The following is a 19,736-nucleotide window of genomic DNA, read 5'->3' as shown; positions in this document are numbered from 1 at the left end:
CTGGCTGAAATAAAAATGAAATTTTAAGGCGCATCACAGTTTTTTGCCAGGAGTTGTAGCACTGACCCTGACATCTGTGTTGTGAGTCTCGGCCTCACAGGTCCTCCTTATTTCTTAAAATTGTCTGTGAATTAAAAAGTAACTTTTCAAAGTGAACCTGGTGTGTCAGAGGCGCTCGGTCAAAAAAAAACAGACCCTGAGTCCACAGCATCTTGCGTGCTGGCTCCTGAGGCTGCTGAGATGTGCAGGGTTACAGAGACTCACTGCAGCAGGTACAGGTGTTCAGTTACTCACCACCCAGGAGCTCAGAGACATGGCCAAGAGGTGCAGGTTACTGTGGAAGGTGAGAATGCGGTGAGGGGGGGGTGACATGGATCAACAGATCGAACGACAAGCCGCCCTGGTTGGATTTCCTCCGTTCAGCATTGCTCGGAGCTGCAAACACTGCTGTGTTTGAGTGTGATTGAGGTGTGTTAAGATTGGGATAGAGGAAGAGACTTATTTTTTGAAAACTTGGTATTCACTTGGAATGTTGGTATGAAGCCTCGTTACATGAAAGTATTCTTGCCAGAGCTCTTGATCATTGACTTATTTGCTCTCAACTTGGTGAAGAGCCCTTGTTCAGCATAGGGCTGAGCAATTTCATTGATTCTGTGATACATATTGATATTTTGTTTCCCCAGAGAGTATCGATTTTTCAGCCGCAAGTATCGCAACATTAAGCCCCATTCAAATCCCCCATGTGCCGTACTTTGCAGGAAGAGCAATTAGGTCTGCCAGCCGCTAGTGTCGCTGTAGGGCATTTCTAGTTACCCAGACGCCGATGCCTTTCTCACCGGTTAGAGCTGAGAGATTCAGGGGAATGGCAGTGAGCACTGTTCCCTCTAATTTGTCATGTGTCTGGACATACACACAAGCTCCCTGAGCACACTGAGGATCAATGTGAGCAAAATCAGTTGTGCACGCTGTGGCGCTAATTGCGGTATCTGTGCTCTGCCAGCAGAGGTTGTGCTTCACCACCAATCTTCTAGGGTGTCCGAATGGTACCGCCGTGTTTAGGTTGTAGAAGTAGGCTGTAGCTGTAGGTCGTAGCAGTAGGACGTAGGTTGCCACTTGGCAATTCGGACGCAACCATAGACCTACTGATCACTCCCAATCGAGCTCTCTGGAGAACAAATTACGTCTTTTCTTTTTCGCTCATCAGGCGAAAGAAAAAACTTGACAGTGACCCCAGTGGTAACTACAACAAACTGAAAATCACAGTACAGAAGCACAGTCGTACACATAACATGTCCTACCTCAACATAGATGTTAAAATAACTGCTAATATACGTCTATTTATAGACGTCCAATAAAGGTCTATTTCTGGACGTCCAAACGACGTCTATTTCTGGACGTCTAATTCTAGACGTCTTATATATGTCTATTCATAGATAATAACTTAAATAACCACAAATATACGTGTGTGTGTTATTCTTCATCTGCCTGTCCATTGAATGTGGGCCACTTGCTCTTCCTTACGTTCTCCATCTCAGTAGCTCTGTGTAGCGGCAGTTTCCTCAGCTCACCGGTGTTAGCTTGCTACTTTAGCTCATTGTGGTAACTGCCGCAGGTCCCGCTAGCATTCCACATGTACTCCTTGGAAACTCTCTCATCCGTCGTAGCCTGGGCCCATCACCTGTTGGCAGGCTCTATTCTCCTGCAGTGGGGATGGAGAACTCTCGTTTGACAAGAATCGTACTCATTGTTCCCTCTAATTTTCCATGTGTCTGGGCGTACACAGAAGCTCCCTGAGCACACTGAGGATCAATGTGAGCAACATCAGTTGTGCACGATGTGGCCACAAACCAGTATCATACCTGTTCAACACCTGGGAGCATTGCAAGGTACATGGCTTATTAAAAGAATCAAATTACAGCAGCTCAACCGCTGGGCTACCGTTGCCTTCTCTTATCTCTGCAGCACTGTTGTTAGCTAACCTGCACGGTGCCGCAATGCTATGATCGGCTGCGTAGCCTAAGTGAACCGTATTGTATAATTGGCTGGACACCTGTCACTCACCGAGTCGATGGGCTGCATAGATTTTCTTGTGCGCTGAGAATGTGCGAGCGGTGCGCAAGTGTGCAGCTTCTAGGAAACACTGGCGGCGAGTATAAATCCAGCGCTTGTATGCTTAAACGCAGATGTGTGGGAGTATTTTGGGTTCAAAAACGAAAAGGAAAGCAACGAGTTAGACAAAAGTATGGCGGTTTGCAAACTGTGTCACACAAACGCTAAGTACTCTGGAAATACCACCAACCTGCGAGCCCACCGAAAACGTCATCACCCGGACAAGGAAATGCTAACTGAGACCGAGCCCAAGAAGCTGCGGTGCAACCCGAAACAAACCACACTGGACAGAGACGGCGGTGGTTGCCACAAGTTCCCATCTTCTTCACCGAGGTCGCAGAAAATTACGGAGTCCATTGCCTACTTTATTTGTCAGGATTTGAGACCTTATTCTGTGGTGGAAAACACTGGCTTTAGGCGCATGGTGAACATGACGGAGCCCCACTATGCTATAGTCGAATTGAATTATTGGCTGCCACGGTTTATTTTTAGTTAACCTGGTGGCTAGACTGGCTAGTAGCTACCTCATATGTTCAGTATCAAGCTAAAAAAGCTGCCAAAGAAGGCCACTTGCTGGACTTAAACTCTCCATTGTTCACTTTACTTTCAAAAGCTTGCAAGTTACAATTTGCACTCAGTTTCAAAAAATGAAACTAATTTTAGGGCATCTGGTGAGGATGCCTCCTGAACGCCTCCCTCGGGAGTTGTTCTGGGCATGCCCAATCGGGAGGAGGCCCCGAGGCCGACCCAGGACACGCTGGAGGGATTATATCTCTCGGCTGGCCTTGGAGCACCTTGGGATTCCCCCCGGAAGAGCTGGTTGAAGTGGCTGGGGATAGGACTGTCAGGGCTTCCTTGCTGAGGCTGCTGCCCCCGCGACCCAGACCAACCGGAAGACGACGAAACTAATTTTCTCACCACATCTTTGATTCATTTTGTCCAGCATTTGCAAGCTGCCAGTCAGAGCCATATTTGTGTAATTGATGCTTTCAGTTCAGTTAATTCAATCCAAGTCAATGGAACACTCACAAGATGTCACCAAAATCACTTTGTTGAAAGGATGTAAGTGTATTGAATTGTATCATGAGCCGAATATCGTATCGTATCGCGAGATTCGTGTATCGCTACAGCCCTAGTCCAGCACTGTCAAGCCCTCAGGAGGTGTCCTCTCCTCTTGGGACGCTGTGACTGGGTGGGTCGGTTATTGAGCCACCCACAGTAGACCTTCAGCCGATGTAAAGACAGACAAGAGGCAGGACATGTTGTGTAACAGAGACGCATGGATGAACTGTGGCTAATAAAAGCTTCAGCGCATTTGAACCGCAAATACAGAACAAGATGAACATCACCATGTTTGAACAATTCACACTGATGCTATTGCAGGATTCATTTATAAAGTTTTAATATTAAAATGTGGTGTTGGATTTTTATATTCTGTCATTGTATCTCGGCTTTTTCATGCTTGTGGCTGTTGGTGCATTTATGAGTTTTTGGCTTCATCACTCTAGTGTATCATACAGCATATAGCTGAACAGTTAATAAATCTCCCCCTGGGTTGGATCTGATCGGTATTTTACACCATGAATGCAACTTTAATAAACTGAAAAATTGTAGCATGTTTAAATCCAATATTGTGTCTTTTTATGTCCGGAGCAAGACGTGAGAGTCCTGAATGGAATCTGCCTCCTCTTGACTCATAATGTAATATCTAATGGTGGCCTGCAGGTGGCACTCTAATTCTAAGTGTGAGCTCTTCAATCATCAACCTTTCTTTGTCAGACAAGGAGGAGCCAGTTATTAAGCTCCTGCAGTTACTTGACATGCTGGAACCAACTGGTTTACTAAGACATCTTATTTGCAGTGAGTCAGTCACTGTGTAAAATCACTCATAGCTGCAATATCTTGGTCTGAAATGCAGTTTTAGCACTGCAAGCAGAAATATACAGGATTAATATCTATTTAACTTTACAAGCAAAGCCGTAAAAGTGAAAAGTGCCATTGAAATGAGTAACGTCTGCCTTTAGAGAAGGGCAATGATCTTCCTGTGTGCTCAACCATGGGGTAAAGATGAGTGAAGTGTCAGAAGGTCAAAGGTTAGGGGAACTTTGACGACTGAGCTGACAGGGATGACTGTTTACGGGCAGTACGCTGCGAAGGGAGAAGGCAGCGGAGAACAGAGAACCGGTGGAACACAGAAGAAGAAGGGCAGACGTGCCATATTTACTGTCTTTCCCTGTAAGAGCCCAAGTGCGAACTGTAATGCGTATGTTGGTTGATGTAACCTCTGGCCTTCAAGACACACAAGCCTGGGTCTCGCCTGATCCTGGCGGCTGACACAGGCGTGTGAAGTCAGGGGACGTGATGGGAAGGAGGCCGCCTCACTGTGGGGTTGCCATGGGTAAAACAAAGAAACACTGTGAGCTCCTTGGTTTCAGTGTTTGCTGTCAAACCAGCAATTACAAGCAATTTTTTATGCTGCATCGAGGATGTGTATCATAAAGCTTGATATATCTGTGACCATATTTAACAATAATGAGATATTTGAGTAAGATCACACAAGAAGAGAAAAGTGTAAAGTACTAGCAAGGCAGAAAGCATACAAAGGATAAAGAGTGATTGAAAGAGGGAAAACATATGTGAAGATTGAATTTTAGAGGAGAGCAGGCGGAGGAGTGCTAAGGGAATTTTTTTGTGTATGTCTGGAGAGAATGGGAGCCTCTTATACACCTCACAGCGTGAATTTGGCCCGAGCTGCAGCCTCGTCTCGTCTACACAGCGTGGTGCTTTCCTGAGCGGGCTGCCCAGGGGAGGGGCACCTGCACCGGCCTCAAACACTGGTCAAGAGGAAGGCTCCACAGGCGGGGCGAGGGGTACCGGTATGGAAAAGATACTTGGTGGTTCCAGGAAAACGGACATCTGCTGGATTTATGAAATCCTCAGGTACAACAGTACGATGTTCCCAGAAGAAAATATTTGTTCTTTTGTATTCCCCAGTGGACAGAGACGATTATGACCCTGCTTGCCATCTCAGGGTGAAATCAAAAGCTTCTGTTGTGCAGGAGATCAAAAGTTATGATTGGAGCGAGTTGGCCGCTGCTGGCAACCACCAATACAAATAACACAAAGTTTACAGATTGGCCAGCCTGCCAACTGAGACAATATTTTCCATCCATTCGGTTGGGTTGACCAAATACTGTGTATTTGAAGTTTATCAAACACTCAGTCATCCCCGCAGACTTGAGGGATGATTTAATCATCTGATATGTTGAGTTTTAGAGTACACAGACAACCAAAACCTGTCCCCTTTACAAACTCAGCAACTGAATCGCCACACCGCCACTGAGTGTCATTTTTGGATCCGTTTCATCCTCACATAAGCGTCACCCTCCATCTTCTGTCATTCTGGTATGACCCAGCACTGCAAGTCTCACATGAGGGCTCATGCGCTCAAACGAAGTTGGCTCTTTGTCTTCCAGAAATTCCTTCTGAATGGACAAATGTGTTGAAAGGGCCACAGTTGTCTGTGAAAGGTGGATGGATATTACATTAACTTCTCAACAGAAGCACCCCCTGTGGTGTGACTGCACAGGGCTCCAGATAACTGGAGTGAGAGCATTGCGCTCAGAGGTAGCCTAGCCAGGTAAATGAAAACACATGGTGGGCAGCATTGACTATAGAGGGGCCCGGCAGCTTCACAAGAAACACCATCGCAGCACAGAGAAAGGCACAGGCTCCCTTGACAAATAAGTTTGGTATGTGTTCTCTTCAACCTGTTGGTGTTACCAACGCAAGCAAAGTCCCACTGGGTTTCATGGCTTCTCCTGCAGCCTGCAGGTTTTCTTTTCCTCAATTAATGTGCTTTTATACACACGGTGTGCAACTGAATTAACTCAAACTTGCAAGATTGCTCTCCTCACTCAGTCGCAGTCTCATTTTACATGATATTTACGGAAATCATTGAAATGACAAACCTTATGATTATGTATTTAGAGAAGTTGCTGAATGTCCAACACAGTAAAGCATATTTAATGGAGATTAATGGAGATTCTGTGTGACTTGGCTGGAAAAGGTGAAACACTATTTCCCCAGATATGTCACTTGAGACGAGTTTGAAACATTCAGCACAGATGATCAGTGTTATTACCCCTTTATTTGCTCCTCTTTCCTTCGGTGACAGCATTTCAGTTCTGCCTGTTTAAATGCCACATGATTTAAAAGTCATTTTGAGGCTTTAAGGGGAATTAATATTGTGGGATGCATTGATGCTACGTATTTGATTAATTATATATGTGTACAAACGTAAAGTTCTCTCTGGTTTTCACTGTACATTAAACATAAAAAAACACAGTTAACTGTGTACCTTAACACAACTGTAAGGAAAACAGTTCTGTGTGAAATACAGTGTGTTTTCTGAGTGCATTTTATTTATATATTGGCAAAGTTGATTGGCCTGCAATCGAAATACACTGTTTGAGGAAGTGACAGTGTCCAAACCCACCGCCGCTTTAAATACACGCAACCAAAACAATATGTTTATGCAAACAATAATGCAAATCCAAGTTACAATTTATTAGTTTATATATGTGTATATATATGTGTATATATATATATATATATATATATATATATATATATATATATATATATATATATATATATATATATAAAACAGATATTAGCTTTTGACTCACAGCTTTTATTTTGGTCGGCTATAAACCCAAACCTTATGGTATTGTCTCTCTTGACATATACAGTGTCTTAATGAGCCGCGGGAAGGAAACAGGAGAGAGGTGTAAGATGATTTGAACCAATGATGTTGCTGTCACTTTGTCGCCATTTTAAACCGTGAGGCCAAAAGTGAAACCCACCGCTTAACAAAACTCACCACCTCCCTGACCGCAGCACCATGCTCGTGCACACTCACTCCGCCTATTCTGTCCAGCGTTCCTGTCCTTACTCCTCTCTGTCAAACAACAATATTTGCTCATCTGCGTCAAAGAGCAGCAGGGTTTGTGCTACAGTACAGTGCAGCCTTTGAGTCCGACAGACAGAGACGGTTCGCTGCCGCAGGGAGACACAGAAAACACCAACGGGCGGGTACACAAAAGAGCAGGGAAGACCTTCTACATTCGCTGACACAGACACACAAACAGAAGAATGAATTGCAACTCAAAGATTTCACTCCACAGCAGTTTTGGATTATTGTTTCTTTTCCTGCGTAGCGCATCGCTGCACCTCCTCATCTGCTTTTCATCATCTTTCTGTTTCTCACCATGAAATGTTGTCTTCATTTATGTTTTGTCGTGCTTGCAAAGCCAAAAGATGCATATTTTCTCCCACCAAAAATAAATGACACTGCGAATATCAGAAAGCATAGTCTTTATTTAAAGCTTTATATTATGCATTATTATAAACATCAGTGGCAACACAAGTTGCAGCCATGCAAAGCGTTGCATGATCCCGAATAAGTACATTTTCAAACCCAACATGCAGGTCATGATGATAAAAAAGTCTGTTATTTTAGATACTTCAGGGTTCAGGGGAAGCAAACAAAAGACTGTTGACCTGCTCAAACATAATTCATTATGTCAACAAACAATGTCTCAGAAAAATGTCCCAAGATCCAGACCAGTTACAGCCAGTTGTTCAAAAACAAACTTTTTCTTTGATTGTTCTCTGAAAACAAGCAGAAGTGCATTGAGGTTTTACTGGAAATGCTTGTGCATTCACAATGTAAACGCTTACATTACTTTACAAGGCTTTATTGGAGGAGAGAAATGCTGCTCACTAAATACGGCAGCCCTGTTAATTTGGTCTGTATGAAGTTAATGTCATGGGTTAATTAGTATAATGCCATTTTATTAATTAATCATAGTTCTAAATGTCATTATCATTTCAACCCATATTGTTTTTGTGTAAACATGGTTTCCAAGCAGCTAAAAAAAATTTTTTTTTTCACTGTTAAAAAAAAAAACTTTTTTTTTTTTTACCTTAAATTTCATGACTGGAAACATTGACCTATCAACAAGCTGTTGTACAAAGTGCTGTCATTGGCTTGGTACTGTCTGGCTCCTCAGTTTATTTGCTAAAGCAATAAGTTCTTTGGTTGTGTAAATCATAATTCATTCACTTACAGTACTATTTCACTCGTGTATATACCAGAAAACACACTCGTATGTACACGCTCACATTATTTTGTCAGTGACGTACACACGCTTCACTGCATCGGACTGCTCTTGCGGCAGAGCTGGTTTGCTGATGTCAGCCTCTGTCGGTTGCGTTTCCGTTTCCCAGTCAACAATGTGTAGAAGAAGGGATTGACACAGGAGTTTCCGTAGGTCAGGCTTGTGAGGATGCGGTTCACTGTCACCTGTGTCCCCACCGGTACCGTCCGCAGCATGTCGGGCTGGTACAGAGGCAGCAGCTGCCAGATCCAGAACGGGAGGAAACAGGCCCAAAAGGCTAGGACAATGCCCAAAATGAGGAGCAGGACTTTTGGTTTGGGAGCACGGGGAGGACAGGCAGTACTGGTCCCACTGGCCCAGGGGGGCCGGGTCTGAGACACCCAGTAAAGTCGGCCTAGAGTCGCATAAAGAGCTCCTATAGCGAGCCCTGGACCCAGAATGCTGGTGCAGAAAAGCACACTCATGTAGGCCTTGGAGCTCTGCTCATCCCACGCAGGCACACACAGCTGGCCCTCCTGGTTCTCCCCATCCTCCAGGTGCAGGGTGATCATCATGGGCAGGCTGAGGGCCACAGCCAGTCCCCAGGCTAGGCTCACTCGCAGCAGGCCAGAGGAGTTGGTAGAGGAGGTGTGCAGTGGATGGGCCACAGCACGGTAGCGGTCCAGGCTCATGGCAGTGAGAGTGAAGATGGAGGCGTGCATGGTGAGGAGGTCCAGGCTCAGGAGGAGACGGCAGCCCAGCTCACCAAAGGCCCAGCCGGACGCCAGACTGTCATACACAATGAACGGGGCGGTGAACAGGTAGAGCAGATCGGCAAGAGCCAGGCTCAGGACCTGCAGGTGAAGAGAGGAGGAGGAGGCAGAGGAGGTGATAGGAGAGGAGGAGGGGGAGGAGGAACTGGCTAAGCAGGAAGGTACAGGCACTCTCATTAGGCAACAGGTCAGCTCTGTTACACTTCTTCTCCTAGTTCTCCTGCGCCTCAAAAGGAGGCCCAGAGTGTAGAGGTTTCCTGTGATGCCCAGTAGTGACAGAAGAGAGAGAAGCGAGCAGAACAGAGCTGTGGATGCCAGGCTGGGGGATGGAGAGATGGAGGGGGAGGAGGATGGTACTGAGAAATTTGGAATAATAGGGAGGGTGTATGGAGAAGGTGGAGGCAAAGAGCTCGAGAGTTCCATAATGTGTTAAAAGATTATTTTTCAGAGGGTTGACTGAGCGGCCCCTTTACTAGAACCAGGGACCAGATGCAAAGTGAAAGATTGAACAGAGAAAAGGAGGTGGGTGGATTGGGGGGAGAGGAAGAACAAAAGGATATTTTTTCAGTCTTTATAATCACAACACTCCTGTTTGGGATTCTGGGGATTGTATTTGTTTCACACAAGGGTTAAAATCAACAGATCTACTGAAGGGGGTTTGGGTTGCTGCATAATGACGTGTATATTTGAATTGTGACACCTAAAGGAGAGTCATATAAACATGTTGTAGAAATGACATTGTCAGCAAATCCAGGATGGTTTATGTTGTAGCGGAAACCTGCTCTGGTTGGCACGGCCCTCTCGCTTTTATAGTTTCACGGGGAGCCAGGCGGGGCAGCCGTGGTTTAAGTAAAATAATTGGATTTTCAAAGTAGGAGGGCTTCAGTTGGGGTTGTAAATCTGGAATGAACCCCTTTGAAAGCTCGTTCCTTCTTAAGGTCAACAGTTGGGCAACAATTAGGTTAAGTGGAATAAGGAGAAGTGTGACACTGAAACATATATGACAGTGCAATGTGACCATGCAAAACAGTCGTATCACGGTCAGGTTTTGATGTGGATGTGTGCATTCGACTGACAAGATTAAGAGTGACGTTTGACTTGATCCGTTTAATTTTAAAAGATAAACCAAAACTTGAGCCAGTCACGGCTTTCATGTCGTCACTCGGTGATATTGTTTTAGTTGTGTAACAAGCCTAATGCTTTTCTGAGACGCAAATGATTTATTGGAGAAACGCAATCAGCAGTGACATCAAAGCAGACGCGGGGTGCCGTGCCTGACAGCAACGGCCTGTATGACACATGGTGACCCAGGCGGCACCGGGGTTAAGAGCTACTGTTGAACTGTGGAACAGCAGCCAGTCCCCCGCCGTGCTCCACGCCGCCGTAGCTTCACCGGCTTTGAATAACACCGACGCCATTACCAAAAATGACAGCACTCCTGGAGATATACAGGATTTAAATCAAGTGTGAAAAATGCACTGAGGTGGAATCTTTAATGCTGACATTTCAATACGTTTAAAATGATAAATTATACGTTTGTTTGTTGTTGTTGTTTTGATGGGTCTGCGATACAGTTGCTAAATAACGCAGGCAGCAAAGTCATTGAACGTGGTTTTGATGTCGTATTTCTGTCCCCAAATAAGATAAAAAGAATTTGTGTTTTCACAGTCGCTTTACTCCCCAAATGTGTTCAGACCTTTGACTTGAGAGGTAAAACAAGAAAGTAGCAGCATATTAAAGCAACTAGGATAAACTAAAATATTAAATAAGCATGACTAAGAATCTACATTCAAAAATTTACGCACAAATGAAATAATAATTTATGTTACAATTTTTTTTATCTGCCTATCTAAAGTATTCACTCAGGCAACTTTATTAGTCATTAATTCACGAGATAATTTGTTTTTCTTGCTCTCACCTTTGAAAAGACGCTGTAGAGATAATATTCCACGGATCGGCTTTATGAAAAAGTTCCATTTCCGTTTTGAAAATCCGCCTCCTTTGATCATGTGTTGTTTTGAAATCCCACTTCAGACGCAGAATTAGTTCATTTTCTTGTCTTCGGTGAGAGGAAGCGCTGCCGGAGTGATAATCTGCTTCCAAACTTTGCAATCTGTACTCGTGTGCCGTCTTGCCCAGCGCTGCTCTGCCTCCTCAGCTCAGTCTTTGATGTGTGTGAGTGGACGGGAGACGAGTGTGTGTGTTTGTGTGAGAGTGTGTGTGCGCGCGCGCGTGTATGTGCGTGAGTGTTTGAGTGGAAAGTGGGTGGGATGGGATGTTGAGTGAGGGGCTTATCCTGCTGCTCAGTGTTGAATATTGAAATGATCTTGTGTTACCCTGAACTGGGTCCAGGAAGTCAAACCAGGTGAAGTTAATTTTATTCATTCGCTACCAGCAGACTAAATACTGATCACCATCCCAATGATAGATTTCACTCTCCAACAATTTAATTATATTTGGATCGTTTACTTTGGCTTCATCACACAAGGCCTGTGGTTGATTTCAGTCTGGCATCAAAAGTTTTGAGGATCCTTGCGCCCTAAAACATTCACTTACTGTTTATACTACTACTGTATAATTGTAGTCATGTCATTGAAGTGAAGTTGAATTCTCAGTACTACTTCACGGTGAAATACAATTGCGTATTAGTAAGTTTGAAATACATGTTCTATTGCCAAGTTTCTTCGGATTTACAGCGAGTTTGTCCTGTTTTGAAGACCGTCTGATGGTTTCAACAATACCCTTGAGCCAGGCATAAATCTCACTGTGAACTCATTGCAAAAAACTTCACGGGTCTGACCATAAATGGTTATCATAACATCACGTTTTGGCAAACAATCATGCGCTGTACAAGTGACAGATATGACCGCTACATTAAGATTTTAAAGCTATCAATTTATCCTGATGGATTTATGAAAGTGGGATGTTGTAACATACAAAGCGCAGCTGATTTACTTCAACCACGGGGATGTTTTAACGCGACGACTTAGCAGATGAAAAAGCGTGCAGCGAAGAACATAAAATAAATGAATAAACATATGAGAGTCCTCATGACACTTAAAACTGGGAAAATCATTTTATTGCAATATCAAAGGAAACCAATGATGCATGTATGGCTCACACGTTTCAAGAAGCAGCGAGCGGTTCCTGATTAGTGTACCAGATGGCCAATGAAGGTTGAACCTGAATCGATGATGACTAAGCAATAGACAAAATCATTTTGAAGAACTCAGTGCTCCCTTCGCTAGAAGAATGTTAAGCGATGCGAGGTCTCGGAGAGAAGACTTGAGTACGATGTTGGTTAAGTCGCTCCAACAGTTAAAAGTTCAGGCTCGATAGAGAGAGGAGCATCAGCAGACGTCTCACATTGTTCTGTGGGGGTTGATTCTTCATAAAAGCTTCCAAAAAAATGTAAATATATATGTTAAACTGATCTTTCCAGTAAGGGTCTTCGAGTTTAGACTCTCTGTTGGAAGACGGACAAAGGTAGTGAACCGGCGTATTATTGGTATTTGCTGTCATTTTATAAGTAATGCCCTTCAGCTGTGACCCAATGTCAATATCACATTGACTCATGTTCAAACACAAGGCGTCTCACACCCCCACGAGGGATTGCTACGATTATTGGCTGTTTAAATTATAGAGAAAATTAAGTATCCTATAAAGTCGCCTGTATCAATATTTTCCCATGTCAGAGAAATGTTTAAATGGTAGATCTAATAAGTGGCTTGACTTTGTGCACTGACAATGTCGCTGGATAAACAGGCCTTTCAGGAGTTATCAAAAGCAACTTACAGTTGCCTGTTACCCACCGAGTTGTTTTTGGCCCAGCACATGTAGAACCCACAGCTGCGGTTTGCCAGCTTCAAGAGGCTGAACAACTTGGAAATGATTTAGTTGTGACTGGCCCGTAAAATTTGTGTGCGTGCATGCATGCATGCGCGAGAGTGTGTGTGTCTGTGTGTGTCTGTGTGTGTCTGTGCGTGTGTACTGCAGGCCTTGTATATTGGTGGTGGGGAGTTCACGTTGACTGCTTCATACATGTGCTGGCGTACATAAGATAGACAGAGACAGGCAGTAAAGATGAGAGGGGACGGGTGGAAGGGGGAGGACATACCTATCCCCACGGGGTGTGAGGAATTTGAACAAATACCTGGCACAGGCATGCCAAAATGGGGGGGGGGGGGGTCATGGAGGCATGAAGCCCAGACTGCCATCATACAAGGAGACAGACAGGTATAACAAACAAATGGGTTGAAGTGGAGCACCAAGAAAGAGTGATGAGGATATTAAAGTTTTAATAATGTGATATCAGGTAATCTTCTAGCCCCAGACTGACATAGATGTGGAAAAAAGGAGCAAGACAGACGATGAACTGTGACACCAGATATGGAATATAACTTTGACATGCAACCATGGAAAAAAGATGTGAGGGAAGGACGACTGAAAGACTGCACTGTTTATTTGTCAGAGCTCATCCATCTCAGTGTGTGCAGACACATTATATAATTACATTTACCTGAGCTATGGGCTCTGCTCTGGTGCTTTGACCTGCTCGTCATGTGTTTCTCCTCATTAATTAGTCTACAGCAGGCTGAAGTATGCAAATATGGCAGGTCTGAGGACGAGAGCGTCCCTGTGACGTTACTAGAAGTACAACAGCTGGTGGTCACCGAAGCTGTAGAGTCCATGGACACCAGAGGGTGAATCACCATCTCAGTATCGACGGTGTGTTCCTTTATCTAAAAAAAAAACAACTGTAAATTGTTACTTGATTCAATTTAGGCTGTGAAATATGAGTGTGGTGGAGAGATTTTGCTAATCTGACTGGGTTTAATTCAAACTCTTTTTTTTGTCCTATAAAGGCATAATAGCCGATTGTTGATTTCAAATATATAATCAGCCAGTGTGTTGTGAAAATAAAATACATATATTTGTTTACAAGTCTGTATATTTCTCGCCTTGTATGATGTGATGAGATGTCATTATTGTTATATAACCTGACATGAACAAATACATCCAGAGAAGGAGACCACACAACTTTGTTCAATTATCTACTTTGACAATTGCCCCACAAACTAAAGCCTTGATGCTGGACACAGTAATGTTTTAATGGCAGGATTTTATCTTGTTAAACGCACTGTTTCAAACGGGTGGCAATTAGTTCTCCTTCTGCCGCTCTAAATCAGTAGTTGCCAGTGGAAGCACAGCACAACTTCCTCTGTAGGATTCTGTTTTAGATTTCTTGTATGTGATATTAGTCAGAGATGACTCAGCTAACTAGCAGGTAGCCGGGAACCATTTGACGGTTAATAAATTGTGTGGTATCGGGTCGGTTGCAAAGTCTTGCATACTTTCCGATAAAGAACCTACATTGCAGTTCAAGCGGTAGCAAGACCAATGCTAGTATTGTTATCGGAACTCCTCGGGAATGTGCAGCTATTATTTCATTATGCATTCATTTTCTCAATTAGCTAGAAAATACACCAGAAAATATGGACATAGCGATTCTTCAAAGCACTTCATTTACGATAGCAAGAGAAACGACAGAAATGTTGTCACATTTGTTAAGCTGGAACAAGGAATTGTTCTCTTTAACTACACAATTGATCATTATTAGGTTTTCTTCTCTTTCAAAGGAGAAAACAGCAAATGAATTGATGTGCTCTGCTCTAGTCTATAATCTTCATCATGCATCATTTAATTAAAACATTGAATAATTAAATTCCCTGTCTTCAGTTTGTTTTATGAACAAATGGGCAGCCCTGTGTGCTGCTCCATCTGCTGCAGTAACCGTGTATATCACTAATGAAACACGGCTATCACAGTGAATATATTAAAGTCCATCTACCGTATTTCATTGCTCTGTGAGCTCGTCATATAGAACCGCTCTCTGCCTTGCGTTGTGCTCTGGGGTTTCAGCGAGTGTTGAGACCCAACAGTCCCTTAGTTGTCTGTGTGCTACTGGGAGTTCACGAAACGTTGAGCTTGTCTAAACACAGCAGAGCTTGAGAACCCACACCCTTGACAAAACAGTCTTTATTGTTCAGTATATCTTTATGCTATTTTGCAGCCCACCCAAATGAGGGGGCCGTAACATGTCCAATCAGTGGGTAGTCACAGCCTGACAAATAACGTACACGAAAACATTAACAACTCCCTAACCTTCTCCTGGCTGTCCTTGCTTTCTCCATTCATTTAATTAATTTGCTTACCCGTTTCTTAGCAAACGGACTGACAAATTGCTTGCTGGTTGACCGTCCTCGGTATCATAGCCTTGATTAAATGGGCGGACGTTTTCTTGTGTGACAAATGGTTGTTGGACCATGCTGATTCACAACTTGTGATGAGTTATTGATTCCCCCTGGCTGTCTGTTTACAGTTGCCCATCAAATTGTCCTATTCCCCTCAGTACTAAGACCAGAGTTTTTACTGTGTGGAAGCACATGGGTCCGCTCTCTAAAAGTCAGCATAAAGCATGATGGTAACTGATGGTAACTGATAGCTCCAGTTAGCGTGATACAGCAGAGTGTAGGGGTTCTTTCCTCTGTCGTGGCCCCAGAAGTGTGCAGAGGGCAAACACCACACATTGAACCAATATGTGCTTAGCCCTGAAATCACGGCGCATTAGGTCTGGACCCTGTGTGGCCTTGACAAAATCTGGAACCTGTTCCAGGACACTGAGCCTGAGTTTGACGCTTCATCTGCAGAAATCAGATCAGCCTTTCACACGCCCATATGGAACGTGATCATAGCGGCCAGAATGTGGCCAACCAGCAGGGAGCTGGACTGGTGCTTACCATGCAGGGTGGTTTAGAGATGCCCTTCCTTCTGTTGGCTAGAAATAGGTGTTAAAACAAAGCAACTAAACAAAGTGTAAAATGAATCAAATCCCTTCATAATTGTTGTAAATGTGCATATTTGACTCACAAGTTCACAAATAGCCTTTTACGCAAAACAGCTGGGATTTTTCCTGCGTGTCATCTCTGCTCAAACACATCTCTGAAGTTGTAAAACACCCTGAGGTGTGAAGTTTGGCACCTTTGTATCCAAGCAGCTGTCGATTTTAAACGTGGCTTGTAATTAGACTCCCGCTAAGCAGGTGTGTAGCCCCTGGTCAGTCTGTTCGCTCTAAATGAGCTGATTACCAGTTTAGAATGAAGACTTTCAAGTCTTAAATGCATGCATTGCTTCCTTAACTGCAGGTTTTCTGTCACATGCAAAAATTGTTGTAACCTGCCCACTGGTGGCTCATCAGCGGTACTGCAGCCAATAATAATAATAATGGACTAATTATATGCAATGCTTCAGCGAGGACACAGGACCGCTTGCCAACACAAAGACTCATGTCTCCACCACCCTGCTGCAGATATTCTCTCTAAATTATACAAACCAAAGTCAAGTAAGTCAACTTTCCAAATTGCTGTAGTGCATTGAATGAATCATTTTAAATGCCACGGCATGGAAGTAACCCATGATTGCGGGAAAACAGTGGAAATGTTGGCTCACTGTTGAGCGTCAGCAACGTGAGCTGCTGGTGGTTTCATGCTTCATTAATGTCAAACAAGAAAAATGGAAAGTTTTGAACTTATTTCTCATCACCCAATCAAATCAGGTTAGGAAGAAGCCCATTATATAAAACAATAATTATTAGTCCATCATTGCTTCGTCTTTTTTTTCTTTTTAACAATTATAAAGGAATCAGCTTTTGAAAGGCAGCATTTGTCGGCTGTTCAATAACTTTGGTGTCTCACCGCAGCAGACAATTTACTGCAATATATTTCTATTTGTGCCAAGGTGTAAGTGCACAGTGATTTATTATTTTTTTTCCATTTTATGCCGGTGGAATTCAAATATGTAAATGAAACCTTCTGGCAGAGGCTGACATCATCATCATCATCATCATCATCATGCCCCCCCCCCCCCCCCCAACGCCCCCCGCCCCCCACAGTTTTCCATGGGTCAATTACAATTACTGTTTGTTTTTGTTTTTTTACAAACACTTGTGCAATTTAAAATGGCAACAGCTTCCCACTTGCAGATGTTATGGGTGTCAATGACTGAGTTTATTGTGATGTCAACATGTTTTGCGCGGCAGCAGATTTAGACGAGCTGAGGTAGAGTGTTAAAGTTTGATGTCATGATTATTTCCATGTGATGGAGACAGGGAGGCATCTGGTTGTTGTGGCTGCTTCTTTGCTGTTTATCATCTTCAATCTGATCCTCATTTTCATAGAATGACAGAGCTCATGACATCATAGGTCACTTCTTGGGCGCCTTGTCTGAGATTAAAGCAGATTAAGTATTAGTAAACACACACACACACACACACACAGTCACTCTTGCTCTCTGTCTCACATAGTCACACACTTTGTTGAACTCCTCAGATTCAGATATTCAAATTAGCTTTATTGACATGAGAACACTGACAAAGTATGTTAACTAAACTTTGCACATATTATGGCCACAAATGAAGAAACGACACAATTTTACAACATCGAAAAACACATTTAGTAAATCTAAGAGCGAGTTTGATTTTTTTTTTTTTTACCTCAACAGTCTGCGCATTAGACACGTGACAGTTTTAATAAGTTCCACTCGCCGAATATTTCTAACATTTTTGCCAGATCGATCGTCCGTCGATCTTCAAATAAACTGAAATTATTGAGTGAGTCCGTCAGGATGGTGTGACAAGGTCACCGTGGAGAGGCGTGTGGTCGCTCATCCCGACGTGAGCGAGCTCATTCAGCACCGCAAGGCTCGCGGACATTTGACGGGACCGCCAGCAGCGTCAGGACAGCTCGCGCACGCTTTCCTCGTTTTGTTTTGTTTGTGTTTTTAATGTTTGTTGTTGTTGTTGTTTGGTTTTTTTTAACCCCCCCCCCACACACACACACACACACACACACACTTCCCTCCCCCAAACGAACCAGCCGTTAAATTGCGTTCAACTACGGTAAATAAACGTCGTTCCACTTAACTGGTTAACAAGAAGAAAAGACAACAATCCGGTAAGTGCAAACGGAATTAATTTTTAATGCGCAAAAAGTTGCCAAAAACAGCACTGAAGTGAAAATCCTTGTGGTTTATATTCAGCCGGATGTTGTGGCTAAAATACCGTGAGCTAGCGAAGCTCAAGTTAATTTAAAAAGCAGGTGAATTTCAGACCCGGCTGACATCACGAAGAGGCACTTTTACTGAGTAAGATTTTGGAGAGCTTTGGTCACTGATGATGTTTTTCATGTTAATAGGCCTGCTGGAGTTGTTCTTGTCACTGACAGCAAATACCACTTTGTTAGTGCATCTCTTAAAAAGAAGTTGAAATGATATAGAAACCAATACAAGGTATGTTTTTGAAATTGGTGTATCGGGTATTTCTGATGATTTTTGCAGGATATGAGGGTGAAGTATAAATACAATGATTGGACTCGGGGAAATAGATAATACTAAAGAGATAAGGCAGTCTTGTTATGGCCTGATGACTTTGACTCTAATCCCCTCTTTCCCTTTGCGACTTGTCAAATGATTAAATAAAAACAACAACAACACAGCTCTGTTTTGGAATATCGTTAAGAAAGATTTAATGGCAGTGAAAAAAGAAAAAAACTGAGATGCAAATTGCTTTAAAGCAACAATTTGGTTATATTCCTTTACGATGAAAGACTGTGCTTGCTTGATTAATGTAGAACGGAAGTAGTAAACGCAGACCACAAAATTGTAGTGAACCACAAGTTCACACCTTACTTTCCTATTTCTCAGTTTCCGTTTGAATCAAGTGGCAAAGTTATTGGTGATGGTTTTTGGAAAGAAACGTGGTACAGGAGTTGGCCAGCAGATTCTCCTCCAGCTGATCTCTTTAAAACATGTCTTAATTTTGTAATTGAGACTCGGTCAACTGCTTCGGCCGTTAATGTTGCTCAGTAAAGTTAAAATAGGTTAACTGGCAACATGCAGGATCGACGGCAGTTACATAGTTAACTTTAGAGGACATTTGAGGACACTGCCGCTAATAGTGCTTGGTTAATTGGGGGAGGTGCAACAGACATTAAAGGAAGCCAAACAGATAGAGAAGAGGGCAAGATACCTTCGATCTTTGTCACACTTCCCAAGATGCAGCACTGTGTCGTCGGCCCTGTCAGGCCAAATCTCAAACCTTTCAATCTCCACTTCCCAGTTGGTTGGTAGTCTTTTGAATTAATTGATTTTTATACTTTTCTCCTCATGTGATAGCTGGTGTGTGTGTGTGTGTGTGTGTGTGTGTGTGTGTGTGTGTGTGTGTGTGTGTGTGTGTGTGTGTGTGTGTGTGTAACATTTGGTGGAAAGATGAGTAATATTACAAGGAACAAGTGATTGGGGGTTGATGGAATTGAAGATCCCGGATGCTGTAAACAGTTCTATAACATTGGCATTGATATAACTTATTGGAAGGCCTAGTTTTGGTAGCAGTGAATGAAATGTTGATATTATATTCACATTCTGCATCCAGGGAGACTATGGTGGGGACATGAGCTCTTTTTCACTTCTGTCGCTTTGGATTTGTAGACTATGAGATACGTGATATGACAGTGTTTGTGCGTGCGCTCGTGTGTTTAAGGACAATATTTAATCATTTTTATTCAAGATCATTTTTGCTGCTCAGAATTCCGTCTGTTGTTGATTTTGTTCTGAACTTCAGGACATTTGAATCATG

At 43.2% G+C, this 19,736-nt stretch overlaps 2 protein-coding genes across 5 annotated transcripts in view; one reads left to right on the top strand and one right to left on the bottom strand.

Moving 5' to 3' along the window:
• kcnj14 (potassium inwardly rectifying channel subfamily J member 14) overlaps positions 1-19,736 on the top strand; it is a 34,958-nt gene that overhangs the window by 1,776 nt on the left and 13,446 nt on the right. For 3 of the 4 annotated variants that reach the window (XM_086218343.1, XM_086218342.1, XM_086218341.1), the window contains exon 1: positions 17,691-18,057. The exons of the other annotated variant lie outside the window; for it this stretch is intronic. The gene's annotated coding sequence lies outside the window, so the exon portion shown is untranslated. Of the gene's footprint in view, positions 1-17,690; positions 18,058-19,736 lie in introns of those variants that run through there. 4 annotated transcript variants of the gene reach the window in all.
• On the bottom strand, positions 8,327-9,469 carry uts2r3 (urotensin-2 receptor 3). Its single transcript, XM_086217192.1, has one exon. The coding sequence runs from the start codon at positions 9,467-9,469 to the stop codon at positions 8,327-8,329; it is 1,143 nt and encodes a 380-aa protein (XP_086073318.1).

This window comes from Aulostomus chinensis, chromosome 11 (assembly GCF_037954235.1).
Source record: "Aulostomus chinensis isolate RoL2024-O1b breed Wild chromosome 11, RoL_Achi_v1.0, whole genome shotgun sequence".
Classification (NCBI taxonomy): domain Eukaryota; kingdom Metazoa; phylum Chordata; class Actinopteri; order Syngnathiformes; family Aulostomidae; genus Aulostomus; species Aulostomus chinensis.
The sequence above is the reverse complement of the archived record's forward strand: the minus strand, read 5'-3'. Positions and strand labels throughout refer to the sequence as shown.